The sequence below is a fragment of the Perca flavescens genome, chromosome 7, assembly GCF_004354835.1.
Source record: "Perca flavescens isolate YP-PL-M2 chromosome 7, PFLA_1.0, whole genome shotgun sequence".
NCBI classification, from domain to species: domain Eukaryota; kingdom Metazoa; phylum Chordata; class Actinopteri; order Perciformes; family Percidae; genus Perca; species Perca flavescens.
In genome coordinates this window covers 22,340,377-22,364,781 of record NC_041337.1, presented here as the reverse complement: position 1 = coordinate 22,364,781, position 24,405 = coordinate 22,340,377, and the positions used below count along the sequence as shown (strand labels likewise).

General features: G+C 39.2%; 1 protein-coding gene across 8 annotated transcripts in view; it reads right to left on the bottom strand.

Moving 5' to 3' along the window:
* Nucleotides 1-22,576, bottom strand: part of chl1a (cell adhesion molecule L1-like a) — a 53,483-nt gene extending 30,907 nt beyond the window's left edge. For 7 of the 8 annotated variants that reach the window (XM_028582338.1, XM_028582331.1, XM_028582333.1 and 4 more), the window contains exons 1-6: nt 22,157-22,576; nt 2,787-2,962; nt 2,096-2,204; nt 1,788-1,945; nt 1,523-1,645; nt 218-388 (exon numbers count right to left, since the gene is read on the bottom strand). In XM_028582338.1, the coding sequence (XP_028438139.1) occupies nt 218-388; nt 1,523-1,645; nt 1,788-1,945; nt 2,096-2,204; nt 2,787-2,868 (643 nt within the window). In that variant the 5' untranslated portion in view covers nt 2,869-2,962; nt 22,157-22,576. Of the gene's footprint in view, nt 1-217; nt 389-1,522; nt 1,646-1,787; nt 1,946-2,095; nt 2,205-2,786; nt 2,963-6,689; nt 6,823-22,156 lie in introns of those variants that run through there. The other variant, XM_028582332.1, reaches the window with a different exon arrangement.
* Between the last annotated feature and the right edge of the window lie 1,829 nt (nt 22,577-24,405).

The following is a 24,405-nucleotide window of genomic DNA, read 5'->3' as shown; positions in this document are numbered from 1 at the left end:
AGTTTCCTTGAGCATAAACATGACAAGACAAGCCCTGCTTCTTTGTATGCAGTAGAGGAACATCTTCAATATAACAGTAAAACTACCTGGATTTGTATAAACATTTTCTTTTCACTTTTCGGGGATCTGTCCTTGATGTCATTTTCTACAAGTGAACTACAGCAGTACCGCTGGCTGGATATTGGTTCAAGCCACACAGACTATTTTGTAAACCTACAGCTCTTGACCACGACAGCCATGGCGGTTTTCTGGGCGATGGTGCGTATTTTGGAGAAGGCAGCAAAGCAACAGTAGTCCTGACGAGTGTCTTTCTGTAAGGCATTAGAGAAGTACAGGTTGCCATCAATGCCCATGGAAACCCTCTCATCCTGCTCAATGTGCTCGAGACCTGGAAAAGAACACATTTGTATCAATGACATGCTACCAACGTAAACAATGTCTGTTTTTCAGATTAATTTTGGCTGGAAAGAAAGCAGGAGAGTTAAAGGTAAAAATGATTTTATCAATAACCAAATAATGATACTCAGGTCTCAATACAGTGTAGCTTAATATACACCAGACATTTATGGAAATGCCCTGAATAGTTTCCTTGTATAGAGCCAGTGGACTCATAAGTGCACTGTGACAGCATATTTTGTTTACATAGAGCAATTATATATGTCACAAGTCAATGACGCTCCTTGGTCAGCCCATTTTTCACAGCTTCACGTAAGACATAGCCTTTAGTCATTGGTTGTTTAGTCAATGATCAAGACAAACTGATAAAAAAAGGATCTTCTATCATGTGCAATGTATTGATTGGTGTGATAATATTTGGAAATATAAATGTGTGAAAGTAAAACTTTGAGTGAAAAACAAAGATTTTAAACAATTTTAAACAAGAGTGCACAAGTGTTTTCATTCACTCTTCTCCATGCCTCTAGGCCCCATCCACCTAAAAGCACATAAAAAAACTCTGTTTTCTTTCTGACATCAGTCAGGTTTGTTGCCGGTTGAGGAGCTCTCGAGGGGTTGGACCGAAAACTCAGCCCCTATTGACAAAGCACTTCAGACAGAACTGAGGTGACTTTTTTCACAGTACATCACTTTCTTTGGGAGTGGTGGGAAGAAACTTTGTGGGCCTCAAGTGTGTACCTTTCCCTGACTGTCCTTCTTATTGTCACTGCTAAGATCACTGATGCCCATGGGAGGGTGAGGGCAGCCACGTGCCTCTTCCAAAGCACATGGTGTGGCCAGCTAGTTTTTTTCATCTGTGAGAAAATTTAGTAAGGTGGGACACAGACAGACCTTCACACTACCCACACCACCCCACCTGAGAACCCTGCAGGGCGCTATAGCGCAATGACATGAACGTGAACCCTAGTTACTGCCGAAAACTGCAGTAATTGGGGAGTGTTTTGCCCCTTCATCCCCTTAACCACCAACGTAACAAAAACAACTGAAAGTTGTCTTTCTGTCAGCGAACCAAACAGACATGTCCACCAAATAAATTACAAGCATAAACATTTGCTTCTTGACTTACCAAGGGTCATCCAGTAGATCTTACGTGGGGCCACGCCTTCTGGAGGGTTACACTCCAGGGTGATTGGCTCTCCCTCCTTAACAACAATAGGGGAATTATACTCCTTCGGAAATTTGGGGACACCTAATAAAAAAAAAAAAAAAACAGACAATAAACAAAAGGAAATCCTTATCATGAAAAGGAAATTGACCTATATGGTGACTTTGAAAAGTATTAGTCAGCAATTTCACATAACAGATGAACTTCTTATGTATGGTTTACTCACTAGGAACTCTCAGTTCAATCTCCTCAGTCATGGCAGTTCCCAGCTTGTTAGAAGTGTAGCATCTGTATTTACCGCGATACTTTTCAAGGTGCTCGATTTGAAGCACTAAAGTTCCATTTGTGTGGTCTGTTTCTTTGCCATCTTTTGTCCATCTGTATCTGTTGGAGCAAAATAAACAATAGGTTTCCATCAATCCATCAATGATATACAGAATGTTATGTGACACAGATATGATTTTTTTTTGGTCAAAGTTTATCTTTAGTCAGTGATTTTATTATTATGACAGAGATCATGTTGATGTCACTTACTCTGGTGGAGGGTTGCCCCTGGCTTCACACCTGATAGTAATGGTCTTGTCAAAAGGAAGGGCAATAATGGGACCAGCTGTGTGAGTTATTATAGTTGGAGGCTGCTCCACTATAATATGAAGACACATGCACATAAAATTATCACAAAGGTGTTAATTGTTAACATTGGTGATCACGTTTCTGTTACAAGATCACACTGCAAAAGAGAAAATAGCCTACAACTCTTTTGTATTTTTCCTCTGCTCTCCTATTCTTTCCTACTGCCTTGTATGAAGCGGAGAAGTCAGGGACACAGCACAGTTGTACACCAACAAAACTATTAACTAATCTGGACAAATAAGGTGCCTTAGATAGACACTAAACTATAACAGCACACCATGACTGATTGATTGCAAGGCATTCAAAGCCCTAAACAAACAAAAAAACTCAGCTGCAATACTTATTTGTTAGTCATAATTTTACAAAGCTGTTAACATTTGCACTCAAGCGGGATGGACAGCATAAAAATATGAACACACACTTTTGAAAAATGTAGAACAAAGACAGAGGGGAAATTAAAGATGACATATTGAGCAATCAGTTCGACTTACAATTCCTTGTAATATTCCTTGTAAATGGACTTCATTTACAGATAATCAGATAAGTACTGATTAAGTAAGCATGCCCTTAATCGGTATTATGAGACTCCTACCTTCCAGAGGGATGTTGAGGTCTGTGGCTGTGGAGGTCAAGGCCAAAAGCAGAACAAGCTGCAGGCTCCCAACCCCCCTCATCTCCCTCCACTGGTTGATGGAGAATCTAGAGATCAGGAGAATGTGTTGATGCAGATCAACTGGCGTCACTTGGGATTTGTAAGGCACAGAAGACCTGGAAGAGTCAGAATAAAAACTAAATGGATATAGTCATTAATTGACTAAATCAACTTGGGGGTTGGAGGGGAGACAACAGATTGACCAACAATGGTAAAGTCTTCTTCTTCTTCTTCTTTTGCAAATGGAAACCAACTGAATACCTCTTCCCTCATCCCTCCCTTTCCAAGCATGTAGTAGACTTTAAAACATGAAAGGCCCTCTCTAGAGCCAGCGTTTGGTTTGTCTGTAAAAACATGCAGGCTCCGTGGAAGACGACCCACTCACTAGGAAGTTATGAAGGGCTCATTCTAGCTAATGGGTAGCATTGTTGAAAACAGGCCACTTCATAACGTGGCTGACTGCCAAGTGAAAGTAACAAAAACCCATAGATAAACAAAATCTGACAACATGAAAACCTGTCAAACCCATATACTTTGCAGGGTTTTCTGTGATAATCCCAATTAAAATCCATTAAAGATTCATTCTGTTCTGTTTTGATGATTTCCTTTTAAAAGTGCTGGGCCTCAGGGTAAGAATAATGTTCTTTATGAGGTTTTGCAAGCAAATGTAGATTACCTAAAGGGCATTTTTTTAACGCTCAGGAACCTAAGGCCATTTTTACAATTACTTTTCCGTCTGGTTTTATTTTCTAAAAAAGCTTGTAAAACATCAACCCTGTTGTCCACAGTCAATCAATGTACATCATTTTTTTCAGGAAAAACTGGGCTTTTAGAATATTTGTGCTGTAGTGAGGTCAATTGAATGTAAAAAAAGGTTGTATGACCTTAAAAACAAATAAATAAATAAAACGGAAAATGATTCTCACAGATATTTATTGATTTCACACACAGAACAATAAAAGGTAAGCCAATCTCCTGTCTAAATCAGTTCCCATATGTCTTGGGTGTCAAACTGTGAAGAAATAAACATTATAACTTATAAAGTTGACAAAATATATAAATTTTTTCAAAAAAAGTCCAGACGCTTTTGCCAATAATCAAAATAATAATGTCAAATGTATTGATATCACACACAGAGAAATGGTACACAAGAATTTGTGTAGTCTATAACAGTTCTCCTATATATTTGGAGTCATCCAGTGCAAAAATAAACATAATGAACGTTATAACTCATATAAATGACAAACTATTTACATTTCTTCAAAAAAAGGCCCAAATGTAACATCTCACTTTACTGTTTGTTCTCGCTTGATTTTCGAAGACGGTCAAAGAACATCCCACTTTCTGTGACGGACGTCCATTGATGAAAAACGTAAACACACTTGCAAAGCATCATGGGAGATTTATACTACACGGCAGCACCCTGTAACAGAGACCCAGCTGCAGAAATGACCGAAAACGAGATGAATTACGGACATCAAGTGGATAAATCTTGGATGTAAGAGTGTGGATTTATTGCTGAACAACTCCGTAAAGAGGCACAACTTCCAGGCTGGATATAAAACCTTCTGTAAAGGCTACAAAGACACCAAAGACACGTTCGCGATGCCTAGCTTCTTAGCTTGTAGCAGAAAAAAACGGTAAGCAGCTACATTAAAGTGTTATGAAATTATCTAAATATTAATCGGAGGTGCCGTGGCTGGATCGTGCATGATCTAGTCGGTCTCTGATATGAAAGCTTAGCACTCAAAGGCAGAACAGTCACAAAGGAGTAGTAGAGAGCAATGGACATATTAAAGGTGCCGTAGGTAGGATTGCGAAAATCCAGGACTTAGCCAAAAAATGTGAACATCGACAACTTCTCAGTCCCTCCCCCCTTTCCGCTAAAGCCCAAAATGGTCTCCTAAGCCCCTCCTCCCACAAGGGAGAATGAATGCGTGTGCATGAGCAGTGATTGACACGCAGTTAGACATCCCCCTCTGGCCCTGATCGGTGCATCTGAACAGGGAGCTGTGGATTTTTGCAAATCGCACTACAGGCTGTAGGTGGTGCCAGAGGAGCCGGATTGTTGTTTTTATTACCTGCTTCATGTAGTTCTACTCTAACATAGGGTCAGTTTCAGCAAATTTGACAGAAAGTTAGTTTTATAAGTCTTACCTACTGCACCTTTAAGTATTTAAAATCCTTAATTTTTACTTTAATTAGATTAATCAAATTTCAGCAGTTTGCATTATTTATTTTTATGTATGAAAAAGAAGAAACGTAAAGCTCTATAAAAAGGGCCATTTAAAATGGTGCCTAATGTATGCCAAAATAACCAAGTCCCATTGAGGGCTATTCAGCGTTAGTTGTCCCTCATTGTTGTGATGTCGTAGCACAACACAGCAAAACACTTGTCTGGAGATTACCCTTTGAACTGTAGAGCCTGGCTGGTGGCATCACATGGCATGCTTACAGTAAACCTGACTGGCACAAAGCTGCTGTCTGCTACGATTGCTAGATCCAAGATGGCAGACTATAAATTGGTCTAAGCCTGTCAGTTCACGGCTTAGTTCTCACAGTGCTGAGACTGTGGCGGCAGCACTGGCAATGCCAAATGGGTTCACCCTAGCTAATCCTGCTATCAAGAGAATGAAGGCGGGGAGCTCCGGCAGTCTTGCTTAACAGTGACAGAGTGCTACTTAAGGTTCTTCTAAGGACGCAAAGCTGCATGTGTTGTCCCTTCTTAGTGGGAAAGGTTAATGTGGTAATTGTTGTAGACTAGATGCATGATTAAGCTGCTTAAATTTAGAATCAATTAAACAAATTGAGAGATTGTGGCAGAGTATTATTTGCAATAAAGGACTTTTTGTGATTATCTTCCACTGGATTGAATGGTAAACAAAGCTGATTAGATGTTTGTTCCAGTGGAGTAAACATGCATTTTCCACTTGTCATAAAGTTGGACGTCTCTCTCATTCTCAGTCTGGTGCTATTGTATACTGTCTTTCACACACAGAGACACACGCACATGCCCACATGTGCACGCCCGCACATGCCCACATGTGCACGCCCGCACACACAGTTACAGCTTTGCTTTAGAGATCACCTACATAAGTCAAAACTTTAGTGACAGTGTTGTGATTTATTTATCACAGACAGAAACCCACATCAGAGCAGGCAGAGACCTTGTTAGGTAGGAGGCCTACAGTCCACCAGTGACATGAGAAGTGGACCTTTTATTGGGTTGATCCTGGCAACACGGCAACAACCAAACAGGCAACTTTCATTCATGCGCAGCAAATCTCCTGCCTGATGCACACCCAAGGAACCTTTGTGGGTTAGGCAGATTACAAAATGTTATATGCACGTGGAGATCTGCAAACCTGCCACTTTAATAACTCAGACAAAGCTGACAGAGTCAAAGAGTCTGTTTAAAAGGCGAACTCTTTAGAGCGTAAAATGGGGTGGAGTCCCTATGTAAACAGATAACAAAGCATTTGTTTTGGGAGTCCAGGGATCTGTTACCTGAACGCATGGCAGATCATAGCCACAAATCTGCAGGGATTGTGTATCCTAAACCAATAGTTGGCCAGGGCACTAAGAGTGTGACTACTACATGACTAATCCCTGCCAACACACACAGTGTGTAATTGTATACAGTATACAATTACCCCCGCCCTCTCTTTAAACTCAAACTTTGTTCAACCTCCCTCACGCAAGCCAGCGCCCCTACAGACTTTGAATGTGTAGCTGCAAAGTAATGCAGAAATGTTCGGCACACATTACTCTACTCAATTACATACAGTAAGTACAGAAAGAGACTAATGACAATACACTTTTCATGAAGTAACCAATACTTACTCCTTTTTGAGTCATTCTACATATTAAGTCCAGCTCTAGCAGAGGCCCAATGCAGCTGCACTACAAGTCCATAAAAAAATAGTACGAGACAGAACCATCAAGGGATCATTCCAACAACTCTCTCTGAACTAACATCTGACATGTCCTTCCTCCTCAACCTCACGTTGTTCCTCTCCTGGTGCACAGGCACGCCTCCCTGCCCGCCCCTCCACTCAAGCGGCTAAAAGGAGCGACAGGAGACTCACTGAAGTGACATATGTCGCCAAAGCCTCTCACTTGGCAAAGAGGCTCTCTAAGCCTGTGACAATGACTGGGACAAAGCCTGCACTGCGGGGCTACTCAGTGAGCATTAAAGAATGGGCGGAGAGGAAGTACCGGGATGTCTCTCCCTCTCTTTCTTTCTTACTCCCTCTCTCTATCTGTCTGTCTTTAACTGGATCCCTCCATCCTGCCTTCGACAAACTATGCATGCCCATTTACACCCAGCTCCATCTCAATGATTTTAATCATTGAGAAGGGAGTCATTTTCTCTCAGAGGACCAGAGCTTTTGTGTACTTTCATTTCTATACAGTGCTCCAGGGTATTGATTGATGGAGGCATGGGAGAATATGCCTGAAATAAACATGATGTTGTTGATAGCATGCTTATAGGATCTCTATGATTTGGCTTTTCCTTTCCATTTTCTTTCTTGTAAAGATGTTTAACGTGCAAGCAGAGTTTCTTATCTGGAGATATGTAAAGAAATGACTCAGTTTAATCTGTATTTCTCCTGAAACTATTCAAACAACTTAAATATCCCTTTTATGCATAGGTCTCCAGATGTTATCTGTCTGAAATTCTCTCAATCGGTACATTTATATTCCAAGAAGTAAAGCCAGGATTTGTGATGCATACAGGTGGCTCAACAGACACCGTTCAGAGTCTCCAGGTTTGCATTTTATTTAGGAATAAAGTAGATTGTATCTACAACATCATTTCTTAAGCCTAATGGAGACATAACTATCACACCAATAGGGTAAGCAATGCCAACACTGCCCTGCAGGAAGAACATTTTGTACATTTTAAAGTTACATGCATCAATCTGGTGCACTTTAAGAGCAAAATTAAGAGGATAGATTTATGTAGAATCTGTGCTCTTGTAAACAATGTTGTGTTCTTGTAAGCGATTTAACCATAAACACATTTTTGTGTAGCATACATTTGAGTCATAAAAAAGAAATTAAACAAACCAGATTACCTGTGTTGAACTACTTTATTTTCTATTTATTACGGGTAGGCTAGAGGACAGGGTAGGGATCAACTTGAAAAATAAAAAATGACTAATGTATTCTGTTCTAATGCTCCCTACGTCAAAAGGACAAGCTTTGCACGCTAAATTTGGACATTTAATTTTATAAATACTTATTACATATAGAGCATCCAATCTGTACATTTAATATTAATTTTGTGAAACAAGGACCTTAAGCACTCGAAAAGTACGTGTCAGGATGAAATCTGAAGGAAAGCATTTCATTCTCACGTTATTAGACCGTTCTGTGAGACAGCGAAGGCAAGAGGATCTGCAGCTTAAGTCAAAAGCATCACTTAAACCTAACAGACATCCATTAGACATAATTTTTAATCTCAGTCTATTGATCCAAAGTGCTAGCCTAGAAATCTAGAAGCACCCTAGCGGCAGCAAATTTAATTGCAGCCAGGGGGGGTCTAGGCACTCTCCGTTGGCTTGCAAGCTGGAAAAAACAAACTCTAGTCAGGCCAATCACATCATGTATAGAGTCGGTGGGCGGGCTTATGGCTGCTGCTGCTAGGAACAGCGGTCTTCTGATTCTGTTTTGCCGACCACATAAGGCAAAAGTTTAATCTATCAACTAGCTTCGCTACCTTCTTCGTTGCTCTGCCTGGTTGTAGCGCTATCCTATTGCGTGCAGAGGGAATTTGAAAGACAACCGTTTATCCCGCCCCTCGGATTGAGCTCCGTCAATGGTGAGTTCCCAGACCCAACATCTTGATGTGGGTCTGGCTTGTCAGGCTACCAAAGTGCAGCAGATCAAATAAATTAACAGCTATTGAATTAAAATAGTTTCTACTAGATGATCCCTGACAGGTCATATGGTGAAAATAAATTACAAATGTACTTTACTTGGGCAAAAGAGTAAAGGTAATCCAGTTCACTGTCTGAAGTTAAACAGACAACTTATGGTGGACAATAAGATATATTATTTTCTAACTCTCCCTAACTCCCTTTTGACAAACGTTGCACCCTAATTTTGGACATTTAATGTTACTGGGCTTTGAGAAGAACAGCTCAAATGCCCTCTGGGCTCGACCCAGTGTAATTTAAGGTAAATACAGTTAGCTAAATTAATGGAAAAAGGTGCAATTGGAGCACACTGTCAGTACTCATATTTTTGATTTTATGTAGTTATTATTATGTAGTTTGTCATGTAAGTTAGTTAATGTTTACTGCAATGAGGGGAAGCCAAACTCCGTTCATCTCACACTGCAAAGAAACAAACACCGGTGGAAAATTGGTATAGTTTATTACGTAATTTAACTACATATAACATTACAAACGTTATAAATCGTTTGTCATGACAAGCTGGAGGGGAGACTTAACTTATGTTAATTTAGCTAACGTTAGTAAATGATCACGTTAATTATTATCAATGATAACTTCTTCAGTAACGAATTTCACCAAAAGGTGAGGTGTTTGCTTGCCTGATTAAAGGCTGAAATTTGGTAGTGCAAGCTCCATGCTAGTCTAACCCTGTGATGAATTTTAAAAGTCAAGAATGGCAGACTAACATTTTAAAGAAAGCTTTGGTGAGCAGTTCTGTAGGAAAAAAAAACAACCTTAACTGCATTTACTCTGCCTCAAAAAGAAATTACAAGTGTCTTGTAAAATACAATCTTGCTTTTTTGTTGTATTTATTTTTGTAAATTAACTATGAAGCGATACATTTTATTTTAAACCAGTGACTGTGACAGTGACTTTCTCCGTTTCTGTCAAATAACTCAATTTTCAATTGTTTCATATGTTTTAGGTTTTCTCTTTTTGTAATGGAAACCATTTAACAATTTTTGTACAAAACAGAATAATGTTTAAACTTAGAAATCAACACACTGACACGATCATACGATATTGGAAAGGACTACATATTTGCAATGTAATTGTGCAAAAAAAAACGTGTATTAAAAATATGCATATAAAATACTAATATTAATATATTTCAGATTAAAAGTATAATCGTTCTAATTATGACTCGCAGCTGACGGATGACAACAAGACACTCACACAAGGAATTAACAAAAGGGAATAAGTAGGGCTTTGCCAAGTGTTTTCAGGGTCTCTACTCATGACCCGTTTCATTGTGCTTGTTAAATTAACGAAATGGTTAAAACAAACAAGAGACAACTAGGGTTGGGCATCGTTTGGATTTGAACAATTCTTATTCCGATTCTTCCTTTCGATTCCGGTTGTTATCAATTCTCGATTCCGATTCTTTGAAGGGTGGTTTGCAGTTTAACAGGGCTTTTTCAATGTAAAATAAAGCCAGACTAGAGCGCTGCTTACTGTGCTCCATGGCTGCAACGCAGCAAGTGACTGGCCGCTTCGGAAACCCAAACTTGCGCATATTAAATTGGGAAGCGATGATTGGATTTGAAACCAAATCCTCTAAACGATTCCAAACAATTCCAATAAAGAAACGATTCTACTGGAATCGTAATTTTTGAAACGATTCCAAGTAGGAATCGATTCTCGATGCCCAATCCTTCAGACAATGCCATTTGTGAATTCAAACTTCACTTCTCCACTGACCTCTCAATCCCCTGTAATGACTGAAAGGTTGCCCTGCCCCGTGTCTTTGTTATGATGCATTTCCTCCACAACGGTCCTTGCCTTTTGTGCTTTCTGCTAATTACAAGTCTTTTGCTTCTGTCTGTATGACTGGGTTAAAATATCTGTAAACATATATGTGCGTGTGTGTAATGAGTATAATCAAAGAAAGAAGGGAAGGTCACCGGGACACACCTAAGTATGTACAGTAAATCTATTACAACAGCTGCTAAGGATGTGAACCATTTATAGTTCTATTACATTCTCAAACATTGTCTGAAATCACAATAGAAAATATTTCAGCTAACAGTTCACCCAAACGGACATACAACTGCAGACACAAAAGATAGGCATCATGACAAGCTTTGCTGTCAACACAGAGAATGACAGCAATGAAGGAGGAGGCTTCAGACGTCTGCACAAATCTGGTGGGACTGACAGCCTTTAGACAAACTCTATTCATGAACAAATACTAAAGTGCTTTTGCCAACAAAATAAAACCTCCCCCTGCTTACTTTGGGTTTTTTTTTTTTAAGCAAAGTACACAATTTAACAGCCTATGGCCGTGTTTTCCTCTAGACACATCAAGGTTTTAAGCCAGTCAAGGTCATAAAACTTCCCTTACCTCGACTCCAACGCGTCTTCGTCATTACTTAATGGTGCAGTGTGCCTCGTCTCTGTTCTGGTCCCCCGAGCACTTAAACAAGCTAGTAATCATGTAAGTCTGGAAATCACACAACCAGCTCTCTGAGACACAAACACATTCACATCTAACCTGTGCTTCCAGTGTTATGTAAACGTCTACACTAAGCAAAAAAGGTTTACGGTAAAAGTGTGTAGCAGCTCATATTTCAAAACCTTAAAACCCTCAACAACAAAAACACTATCAATAACATCATTTATTTTTTGCAGTGTGGATAGTTGTCATTTACAGTAAGTGCCACTAAGCTTTAAGTGGTTCCTGTGCTGGCACACAGTTGAGGAGTAACATGTGAAGCGCCACCTCTATAAACAGGAACCAGCCTGGCACGCAAACAGTTGGCAACCTTACCTCCCTAATACCAAAACACAGATCATACATTAAGATTACGCATTTCCTATACAAGCAAAGATTCTCTCTCCTCTCCTAGCTTTTTTTCCCCACACACAGAAATCATAGGGATATCTTAATGAATTATTGCAAAAAAAGAAATTTCCATAAAAAAAAATAAAAAATCTGTTGAGTGACACTAGCTAGAAAACATAATGAATCACTATAGAAACACGTCCCTTGCAGAAGTGAAGAGTGACAAAGAGTGGCATTCAGGCACTTAATTAGTTTGCCACAGCTAGCAGCACAGTGAGAGACAGTGTGGAGACAAACAGTCACACTCAGTTTCCTCCCTTCAAAAACACGAGGCCACAAGAAGTCCTCTTCACACCTTGCTTCACCCTGACACAACACAATGTTTATCACTGTTGCAGAGAAGCAGATAAGGGAGCAGTGCTGTGCTCTATGGCTTGAATTAAGCTGGTAATTAGTTTATGGGATAATCTTGAATGCCTAAAGTGGTATTTAGTTGGGTTGGTAAAGTCTTTTTTTAAGAAGTCCAAAAAAATAGAAGATATTTTTCTTCAAAACCCGTGTTTGTGAAGGTCCAACCCTTCAGTATTTTTGACCAAAGTTTGCAAAAGTTTGACTTCAACATAAACATTTAATGGAATTACAGTGCTGTGTTTACAAATATTAGTTATTAATGAACATTGTAATGAAATAATAACTCATATTTCAATATTTCATTTTATAGTGATAATTTAAATTTTTTATCAGTTTTGGGTGTCATAATAGGTTCCACTCCTGTGTTTTGAATGTTGGTGGTGGGGAGACTAGCTGGCATTGTGTGTGTGTGTGTGTGTGTCTGTGTCTATTTATGTACAGGATAAGCCCCAATGACACGAGACACTAGCTGTGAGAATTCAGTTTTTAAACACAATGCATTCCTCCAAGAAGAGTTTAAACTTTTTTTTTTTTTTTTCCATTCTTTATTCTTTTTTTGTTTTGCTTAATGGATCAAGTGAGTTGTGACGGGTCTACTTTTCTTATGTAGTTCTGCTTGTGTGAGTATATAAAGGCAAGCCTATGCATTTATTACTCCAATACGCTAACTGCTAAGCCAACTATTGGTTTAGCTAGAAGACATACAACAATCAACAGCACATATCCACCCAATACAAAGTCTTATGTCCATACTCCAATACGCTAACTGCTAACTGCTACGCCAACTATAGGTTTAGCTATAAGATATACAACAATCAACAGCACATATCCACCCAATACAAAGTCTTATGTCCATAGGTAACAGAGGTACACCTGTGAGGACATACTTTTCAACTCTTTCAATCTCACCTTTCTTCTCATTGGCGGGAGAAAAAGTAAGAACTGAAAATAACAGCCACCCATGAAGCTTGAGAGACTTCCATGTACTTAGTGACAAGTTGTGATAAATGCCATTTTATGATGTTTAGAAATTACAGCTGTTGTTGGATCCCAAGGCTTAGCATTCATCTCCAAAAGGGCTTGGAAACAGAAAGTCATGAAGCCTCACTTCAGGACGAAACCTGCCTGGTCTTGTAGCACACACACATCATTGTTAACACTCTCACTCTCCCACCTCTCCTTTTAAAACACAAACAACACAGTTTGTGGATGTCATTACTAAAGCTTTAGGTAGACTAAAAGAAAAGGAAAAAATAAAAGAGCAATTTTTCTGTCACTTTAAAAAAAAAAGACATTTTGATCTTTCTTCAAACAGCTTGCACCTGCAGCTTAGTTTCTTTTCAAACAAGACAAAAACGATTGACCAGTAATACTTCTACCTTAATATTTGTTTGTCTGGATGAAGGGAGACTGAGCCAAGACTCCAATCCCATAAGTGTGTGCGACATTAGGAGGGATCATGCATAATCTGCGCAAATTAAAAAAAAAATAGGATACCTGGCATAAGGGACAATACTGATACACATTCAAATGCATAATAGCATTCTACAAATACTAAATAAAAGTCAAATATTTCTGTGTTGGCAGTTAATTGCTGAAATTCTCTACATTAACTATGCTTGTGGGAGAGAAAAAAAACAGCAATTTATCTGGCATGGTATCTACTGCATTTACAAAATGATCACCCTTGTGAGAAAGTCTTAGAAATAAATTACTTATGCGCTTACTCATGATGCGTTATGAGTTATGAAGCATCTGCTGCAACATGTCCCAAAAGACTAAGCTCTGAGTCACCATGCCCAAGTGCACCATTAAAGTGGTTTCTTAAACATCATTACATGTAAAGCAAGCTCTGACATGGGCTCACAAGTAGTATAACAGTACGTACAAGCTTTTCTTGAAATTGAAATGTAATGAAGAAAATAGACCACTTAATTTGTGAGTTATATTATCTCAATACGTGAGAAAAGTCAACTGAAAACACAATCATGGTCATTATAATATAAGAGTAACTGATGGTGGATAAAACGAGCTATTATTACAGCACTAAAGGCAGCTAAGGCATTTCATGTTCCGTTTTTTTGGAAACGGATTCCAAGTTTCCATTTCATCTTGTTTTAACCCAGTTTGTCCTTAATCTGTTACATCAATGCTCTGGCTCAGAGCCAATAGCGCTTGAGGAGACTCATCAACTTGGTAGGTCTAAATTACTCTTGGGACAGGAAACATAGGAATTGTACCTTGCATCCTGTGTGAGTGATAGGCTCACTGCTGCCTAACACAGACCCATGACAGGGGTATCTCTGTGAAAGTGTCAGGGCCTTGCCTCATTAGCATTTCTGGAACACCATGAATGAAATTGTTTGTTCTGGTTTGTGCGCCCAATTGAAAGGGTCCATTAAAGAGTGTTTTAGGGGTTTCACTGTTTTGTGTCAGAGGTTTGGGAGTTGGTGTACGGAGGGAAGTGCCAGAGCAAAGAAAAAAATGTTCTGAATGACATGCAGATGATACACTGCTTGACATCTTTCAGCGTGTGAACAGGTGAGCCACAGAACATGTGACAATATCAATCAGGTTAATAAATGTTTTGAAACAGACGCTGAACTTGGCAGGTTGTGATTAAATGATTAAAAACTCATTGAAGCTTGTCTTACAACTAGAGCCAAGTATCAACTGAAGCATGTTTACTGTAAGTCAGAGATTGCAACATCCCTCCCTGGCAACTCTGCTGACTAACAATAATCAAATACCTAATTTTCACATTCAGAGGACACCTTTCTACTACTGAGTGTGTTCTGTGTGTACTGAACATCCAACACGCAGCTGTTAAATAGTTCCAAATGAATGCTCATATACAGACTGTGTGTCATGTGTGTGTGCATTTGGATACCAAGCTAGTAGGGCTGTACCCTATTCAGAGATTTGACCATATGTTCCTTTTTTTATATGGACTATCTGTCAATCAGAAAATCCATTGCCATGAGTTTCAGTGATGATTTCAACCACATTAACAGCCAAATGTGGTCCAGCACAGTTTTATAATAAATTGAATACCAGAATTATGTTCACAATGTACTCATATACAATTTAAACAGACCCCTATGAGCCAACCATTAAGTATTTCTGTCAGTATTTTCTGGGGCCAGGGTATAATTATAGTTACCAGTCCTTCACTTTTAAGGTAACAAAAATACTATTACTATATAACTATTTTGCACTTTGATGTGCAGATTCCTTCCACAAGAAAGTCCGATATTCAAGTCACCTAAAAACATCTGAGAGAATTTTCAAGCTGCCTCATGTTTATCTATTCATTAGAAAAAGCATTTCAGACAAGCAGGGAGATGCATGCTGATGTTGATTCATATCAACACCTGCTGTAAAGGTAGAACTGTATACAAGAGTCTTGTGTAAGATTACCGTTGTGACCCCGCGTGCATCAAAGTTCGGGAGCAGGAGAGACAATAACAGACAGAAAGCGAGAGGGGGGAGGCAGAGAGTTTTGGGGGCGATATCTACGGCACAGGAGAGAGAAATCCATGGGAATTCGACTAATTTGCATATGAATGAAATTCCTGCAGCAGGAAAAGACAGACATTCAGTTCAGAGACGGTTGTTAGGAATACCAGCAGTGGATGAGCAAAATCATTGGGCTGCAGTGCACTGCAGAGGCCTGGGGAGAATGTGATAAAGATTAAATAACATATATCACCATCAAACACTTAGAATTCAAACAAGCTTGTACAACACTTGCGCAACATGCTCACCATTGGGGTGAAAATGAAAAAGGCTGCTGCTTCTAATGGTTATAAAAGAAGCTTTTAAGATATGTTTCAACATATGTGTTAATTAAATGCATTGACTACCCTTTCTGCGCTTTAGTTTGATAATGGAATAATTGTTTCAGTCAAAAAGGTCAAAGGTGCTTCTTACAGCCTCTAAAATGAGAAAGTTTTATCCTCTTTGTCATAATAAACTGAATACCTTTTGGTTTGTTTGACTGTTGGTTGGACAAAACAAGATATCAGAAAACGAACAGGCATTTATCAAATAATGTATGTACAATAAAGTTATCCTAAACTATGATAATATAACACACTTGGATGAGTACTTTTGATACTTTAAGTGCATTTTGCTGAGGAAACTTGTGATGAAACTCACGTAGATCATCCCAGTCTTAAAGCAGGGGAACATGTACGAACCTGGAAAACGTGCGTCATAGACAAATTCTTTACTCAAACACAGAAGGCATATTATTATTTTTCCATACATATGTGCCTGCTGTACAATCAAATTAAGTGTTGATCGTGAGACACATCTTGATTTTGAACAAGCTAAAGTTGCTCCTTCTCTACAGGTTCCAGGACCAAATCAAAACAAATTTTGCTATGATTTACTCAGAAATCAGCAGGCGGTTACCACACACAGAGAGGATGTTTACTTCATCATTCGTCTGGCAACTGGGACGCACTGTCACTGTCAACAAGACGATGCGCTGTATATGTCACAACTTATTTCTGTATTTTTTATGTCAAAGTGAGCGTTTGTCTCAAAAGAGGAGTCTTAACAGTGAGGGCACTGTTCAAAAGAAAGAGTCCATATGAATGCCGTGAGCATTTCAAGTGCCAGCAAACCATGTTCCTCACTTGCTAGGAGGAATGCAGCCTATTGTCAATTTAACTTGTACAAAAGCTCCTGAAAGTGCAGCACGGGGGGTAGAGGGTGGCTGAGGACAGCATACGTGACCGCCCTCAAAGCCAGATCATCCCGCTCCTCTTGTGCTCACTGGAGAAACTTCAGTTGCTCCAATTCAGATGGAGTGCAAAGTTATTTGTGCCCCCTGTGTGGGGCGTTGATTTCACAAAACAGTTGTCGGCTGGAGCGGTCATGACCTTTGCTCTTGGTTGTTAGGAACTGCCAGAACTGGGAGGCAGAAAGACAGACACCATGGTAACAACACTGCTGGTATCTATGCTGGAAAGATTTACTGGGAATTTGAAAGACATTTCCACAGGATACAAGTGTAATCCCTTGACGGGTGAAAGTTTGATGCAAACAAATCTGTCAACAAATGTGAAAAGGCAGACAGGATAGACAGGCTGAAGACACAATCAGTTTCTGACATTGACCACTCTATTTTAAACCGCAGTGTTGATGGCGGCGAGTTCCAGTGTCAGTGACTCCTGTAAATATTTCACAAGCATTCCAAATGTGGACTGGCCGTCCTCGAGGAGAGCAATAAAATCCCTCACCAAATACATACATCAGTGTTCAACCCGTGTAGTTTCTCTTTCATGGTCATCTTCTGATGAAAGCCAACCAAGCATCATTAAATTATGGACTGAGTAGTGGGAAGAGATTCCTGTGTGTCCTTCTATGGCACAGAAGCAGGGAATTACTACACAAACTAATACTCACAACAGGAATGACCATGGGAACAAAACAGCAGAACCATCTGCCATTCTTTATCAAATGTAAAAATTCCCCTTTAGATCCTTTATATCCATTAGTTTTGTATTGAGGGGCTGGTTGATAATGGATGGCACTGTGGTACTGAAGACAGGACCTAATATAAAAAGACGCCGTTTTAGTTTCAACATCATTTAAACATGCAAAAATCAATTATGGCACTTTATTTCTGACAGCTGTTATCTTAAATTCTCAACTACACAGGCTGCTAAATTAATTCATGTATGCTGCATTCTCAGATTATCTTCTTAAACAGTACTTAAACAGTTAATCCACATGAATGCTTTCTCTGAGGCTATTGATATGTAAAATATGGGATTATTGTGCTTTTCTAGAAAAGCAAACACAATCACTTTTTTTTTTCAAATGCATTCTTTGCTTTGGGAATAAGAGATATTTTGCCTTTACCAACTCCTTTAAAGCACTCTTTGCATTTTGTTTCCCACGGAAAATGTTGTTGAATTGATAAATATATAAATTATTTGAAAGCAAAATTGCGTCTCATTCAGAATATATGGTGATAGTGGATAGTTTACCATAGTATGGCTGTTAAACAACTTTTATATTTTGCAGAGATAAGCTGCCTTTAATTGCTTTATACAAATTGATTGTCTTCCTATACTTTCTAATTAAGGGAATCCCCAACTGTGTCTGCCTCGTCAATACAGTTCCAACACAGAGATTGATTCCTAGTGGCTCTAAGAGTTCCATAACAAATGCCCACATTTAACCATCTAAAATCCTTCTGGAAGTTATTTGCAATATGGACAGTTTGTTCTACCACTAAATTAGATGATTAGGTTATGTTATATTCTTTATACTTTAAAGAATAAAGTTTTTAAAAAAGATTAACGTTTAAAGCAGCGGCTGCATGTTGATAGCACATTGTTGTTGACTATAAGTGACTGGCATGGAGTTTTACTCTTCCCAGTGCGTCACTGATTCAGTGGCTGAAAAACTCACCCCCTGCCTGGTAAGGCTCTTACACCGCACTATCTGCTCCTAATGGATAACAATGAGCTGCTCAGATGCTGACAGCAGCTAAATATATGCTGTTCTGTCACGACACATTTGGTAGCATTTCAAACCCATTCAATTAATTATACAGTAACAGAATACTGCATCAATATGCTACATACAATATTTAATAATCATACAATAATAATAATAATATCATATTTTTTCCAACAAATTCCAAGTTTTTGAAGTGTTGTTGTCAGTTTACCCCTCGTGTAAAGCCAGGGTTTTAACTAGAACTGTAGTACTGAGTGAATAAAGTAGAACCCCTCTGACAGGCTACAATTATACAATCACAGAGGTTGCTGAGAAGCTATTATCTCTTCTTTTTTTGCTGGAAGGCAAGTTAGAGAGGTGGAGACAACATGCCTGGCATGTGGCAACACATTCTGGACATACTTATTCCAGAGTGACTGTCTGTCAAATCTCTAAAATGTACTACTGGTTTTACTGGGACACTTACATTTATGTTCTCCCATTGTTGCCACTTGGGACCTATTTGTCTCGGAAAGTTTTGATTTCCATTTCACGTTGTCAAAGCATTATGACATTTCCAGCATGAATCTCCCGTCAGTTTGCATTCAATTGCTTGCTTCGTGAGAAGGGCACTCAGACAAACCACTCACCATCTGACATTTAAAATGTATCATCCTTTCTCTGCCTCTAATAAACCAAAAAATGCCGGTGAGCCATGGATTTAGAAGGATCAATTCATATTTGTAGAGAACCCTTTAAATCAACACAACTTGCGTGATATACACTGTTTTTAGAGAGAGAGAAAAATATTTGAATCTGAAGTGGACTATTGGATCCAAGAAGAGCAACAGATTTCATAATCCCCGCATTTTTGTTGCAAAAAAAGTCACATATATATCTTAGCAGAAAGTTGAAAAATGTTGCGTTTACTTCACACAGGAGCAGCCATTTACCATGGGAATGTTATGAAGTGACGTAATTACGCGACGTGAACATCATCGAAAAGCAGGGTGTTGGGGGGAATCACTTTTTTTTCTCTTTTTCATCAAACCGCAGTTTTTGCAAGTTCCCGCAATTTTTGCAAGTTCGCAATTTCATCGAATAAAACTGCATAAATATCCCGCATATTCCATCGCATTTTTTAAGAAAACATGCCGCATAATCAAGGATTTTTAACCGCAACAATCACAAAAAAACTCATTCCAGAATATTTTTCTGGAATGACTGATCCTATAGTTGTTTATTAGCTCTGTTAGCTAATGTAGTTTGGCAGTTAGCGGTGGCTTCTCTCTCTCACTCTACGGCTCTCGGTGTTAAATGTATAGCTATTCATCTGCCTCCTAATATGATAATTGTACATGTAATACTTATAGTTTATTTGTCGTGTTGGAGGCGAAGCTCCGCACCAGGGAAACTCAACCGGTAACATTACCTGCCGTTAGTCCCCAGTAACGTTAATCGGTACAGGCTGACCTAATGTAGCTCCCATTACCCTGGCGGCAGCCGGAAAGGTTGTGAGGCTGGTTGAAGCGCAGCCCAGCAGGTGTCAGACTCATGGAAAAGACACGGAAAACTGCTTTGTAATTAACGTTAAGGATTTAAAATTCACTCGTCATTCGTGCTGATTAACGTGGCTCAGCGGGCGGACTTACCGCTCCACCAGAAAATAAACAGTAGGGTGTAGATTGTTGGTAGAGCAGGCGCACGTCTTCCCCCTCTCTCCTCTTTCATATCTAGCTGTCCTATCAATGGCCGATTTTAGACCCTTTTTAGGGGGGCTCAAGCCCCCTAATAATAAAACAATTTTTTTTTTTAACAAACTTGTTGCCAACTTGTCTGTTAGTTAAAAGGGCTTGGAACAGGTTTAATATCCTGCGTGTCTGTCGCCAATGCTATGCACCTGTAACCCAGTCAAGGAAAGGGTCAACAGAAACATAGTTTTGGCCAATCGGAGGAGGTTGTGCCAGACTCCCGCCTTTGGCTGAGTCTCGCTCTATCTAATCTGTCTGAGGGAGAGCAAGAGTGTGGTTCTGAAGTTTAACGTTGCTAGTCCCCAGAAGAAGTTGGTCATTTCATGTTGCAAACACTGTTGCATGCACTATATTTGTGTCACATTCTCATTGCAATATATCCATGTCACATTCTCATTAAGGGCTGAGGCCCCCTAAAGGTCAGATCCTAGAATCGCCCCTGGTCCTATCCATTAAAAAGCAGAAATGCCCCAAAAAAATTATCTTTAAAAAAATATATACGCATAGGAAAAAACTATCACCGATCATTCCTCTAATTGTCGTTATACGCTCTGATCGCCAATCGGTACAAGCCTAGTTAACATGCTAAAGTTTACCGTAGCTGAGGCTAATGGAATTACTGTTATCATTTTTAAAGGTATCCTCTTATGAAGCGTTAAGACTTGTGGAAATGTTGTCCTGTTTGTGGCACTACATGACCAACGGTACAAAACTGAGCCAGGGTCAGTTAAGACACCCTGTACATGACCCTGTACATGTGAAGGGGAGAGAATCTGAGCGAGATCACACAACGCCTGAATAAACACATATCTGGATGTTTTTCAAAGTTGAAATTAACAGCTGACCTGTTTCTCATATAACAACTTGTTGTACTGTAAATGAATGTATTGAAAACTTGGCCCGAACATCGCCACAGGGAGTGAAAATCCCAGGATTCCTCAATTACCACATTTCGGTCAAGTTGGGTCACACAAAGAGAGAGAGATTCGACCCATTTCGCTATGACAAAGCTGCAGAGGCTTGAATGGGCTGCTTCACAGGGCTGAGTGTGGCCAATGCTCTGGGCAACTCTTCACTCTCTGAGTGGCCAGATAGAAGGGACAGAGACAGGATGTGATCTCACTATGTACCATTAAAATTCATGTAAGGGAGTCAGAATTTTGAAAGAGGTAGAAAGCAAGTGAGAAAGTGAGTTTAACACAACTGTACAGAAAAATCACCTATGTTTATGCAAATCTGTAACGGTCACAAAACTCAGAACCACTGTTCATGAAAACCCTAACTCTAATTAACACTCTGCAAAGAAAGGTCAATAGTAATTAGCACAGCTACAAGAGTGAAAAGTGGTACAAACTTCATGACGCTCCTAACTTTCAGACAAGTTTACAAACCATGGGTCACAAAATCCAATAATCTTTGACTGAGGGGTAAAAATGTCAATGATTTTGATAAAGCCATGCTGCACAATTATATTAAATATTAATGGGAGAATGTTTTTACACAGCTGCAGGTACTCATGTTCCAATAAAAAAAGCATTTCATTCATTTTGTAGATAAGAATGCCTGCTCTCCAGAGTGAGGGAGAAGCCCTATATCTCCAGCACAGACAATGAATAGCCAAGATAAAAATCTGAACTTGTTTTTTTATTTCTGATCATTCAATGCAAGATTGTACACCTTGGCTACAATAACCTGCATCACAGGGATCGGACAGCTCACAGCTGAAATATTTACCTGAGAACTGCCTCTGATCTAAGTTGATAAACAAGACTTTCAACTTTCAGGGTGATGGTTTGATGGAGATGGAGGGCGGTGGCTTTAACTTGTTTTTACTTTACTTTTTCACCATAGCCTCTATGTAAACGCTGAATGGCTTTTTCCTGTCACAAACCTGAACAAAACAACATTATAAAGTGAACATTTAGATGTGCAGCTTACCCATTAGACGAGCAACTGGAGTAATGTGAAGAGTCTTCTACCTATCAAGTGTCGTCTTCAGTTCCCTCAGGAGAAGCTCGTTTTGTCCAAAAGTTACAAGTTATGCGAACTTTGTGTCCGCGATAAGACAAACATCGCAACTCCTGCAGCAAAACGTTTCACGTATTACGTAGCTACTTCACCTCAGAAGCCCAACGTGCCAAACTCTTTGACTGACGGCCAAAACTGCGCAGTCAACAACTGCAACTCTGACTCAAGTCTCCACAAGGTCCTTTCTCTATTTTAGAAGCGACAGAGGTCAAAGGACACGCAGTGACTCTGAAGACGGTGCTCGTGGAATGACTGCTGTCATACACTATAACCAGCGGGCACCCATAGGCTTCAGTAAAATATGTGCGTATTCAAAACATGGGGAATCATTTCACAGCACGTGTGCGCGCGAGCGGCGTCATCACCCCCCCACCCACCCCTCTTCAAAACAGGGGAGTATAAGCTACCTGTGCACAGTTCTGATAAGCGAGAAACGCAGTTGAGCTTTCTTATTAAAGTCACTTACATTTGTTATTGATTTCAAAGATCAATCGCTGCTCATCCATGCACATAATTGCCCTTTGTATTTGTATAAAGACGATGGATGCCTGCTGAGTGGACTTCTCTCATCCTCTCTCTGCTTTATTTGCCTGCCCAAATGTAAATGTGACACAGCCGAAGTATAATATAATTTCAATGGACAAGTGCCTCTGTGCAATGATATCTCTCATGCACACTTAGAACGAGTATAGGTGAACACATACAGCTATTCCAGTGTTTGTACAGAATGACACACCCATCTGAGTTCAGTTAACACTCCAGCTGCAGCAGAACAGAGTCATATCAGCTCTGAGTGAACAAACACAATTCACACTAAGGAAGGAAATATTTGTTATGTATTTTTCTGTCCCAGAGTTGAAACATTCTGTCACCTGCGGTGCTTGTTTGCATGTCAGATGAATGTAAAGTGGAGGTATGTGGAGAGAGTGCATTCTTGGAGATAAACACAGACTTACACATACACAAGTAGCAAGCAACACAACACGCTATAAGTTCAGATGCTCTTAGCTATAGATGTAAAACTTTAGAAAAAAATAAATTGTATGATCCAGACCATTTGAACAAACACATCAGCAGCTTTAACTAGTAGCTAAGACCAGTCCCCAGATGATGTACCAGGGATTTTAAGATACTGTAAGATTACACCTGAAACAATAAGTGAATTAATTATCATGATCGATTGATCATTTCAGTCCTTTCTTAGGAAAAGTCACTGCTTCTAGCTTCTCAAATATGAATATTTATTTGTCTTCTAGTGAATATATTAACGTGGGCTTTAGAAAATTCTGATTTTGACCACTATTTGTTGATATTTTATAAATGATTCATTGATTACTAAAAGAAGATCATTGTCAGATCAATCACTAGGCCTAATTAAAAGATTACTTCATTGCAGGCCTCTCTGGCATTTACTGTAATGCATATAACAAATACACCTACATACATCTTATTGACACAAGTTAACCTTACAGATGCTGAATAGTACCTGGTTTCTTTTGTATAGCAGTGACATTAAAAGTACACATTTCTGTGATTGTGATATTGTTATTATTGAAGACCTCAAATCTAACCAATTCTGTGACAATTATACATGCCCTTGATTGAATTGAATTTATTTTTTCAGATTCAGCTTCACCAGACACAATTCACCTTGTTTTGTCATGAATATACTGACAACACAGACTAAGCGTTTTAGTAGTCTTTGTTGATACTCTCTGTGTAATCAAATGACTAAATCACACAATCACTCTCCTCTAAACTGTGTAAAAATAGACTTTTGTTAACAAGTGGTCTTAGTTGGACTCTACATTTGAGATTGAAATTTCCAGGCATACTTTGACAATAAAGGTAATGTTAGGCCTTTAAAAATGCTTTGATTAGTTAACCAACAGGCCAAGGACCCCTTAGCTGAAAGAGAGAATGAGCAGAGAACCCTTACATATATTGCATAGAATTAAGCATATTAAACTGGGCCAGATGGATAAAAATGGATGGATGGATGTTCATATACTATTTTTACATCATGTTTTAATGTTAAACATATGTGGAAGGCACAGTGAATCCTTAAGCTTAACTGGCTACCATATTGGCTATCTTACCTTACTTAGTAAGGATATTATCTGTTAAAAAAAAGTTTTTTATTATTATTTTCAGACATA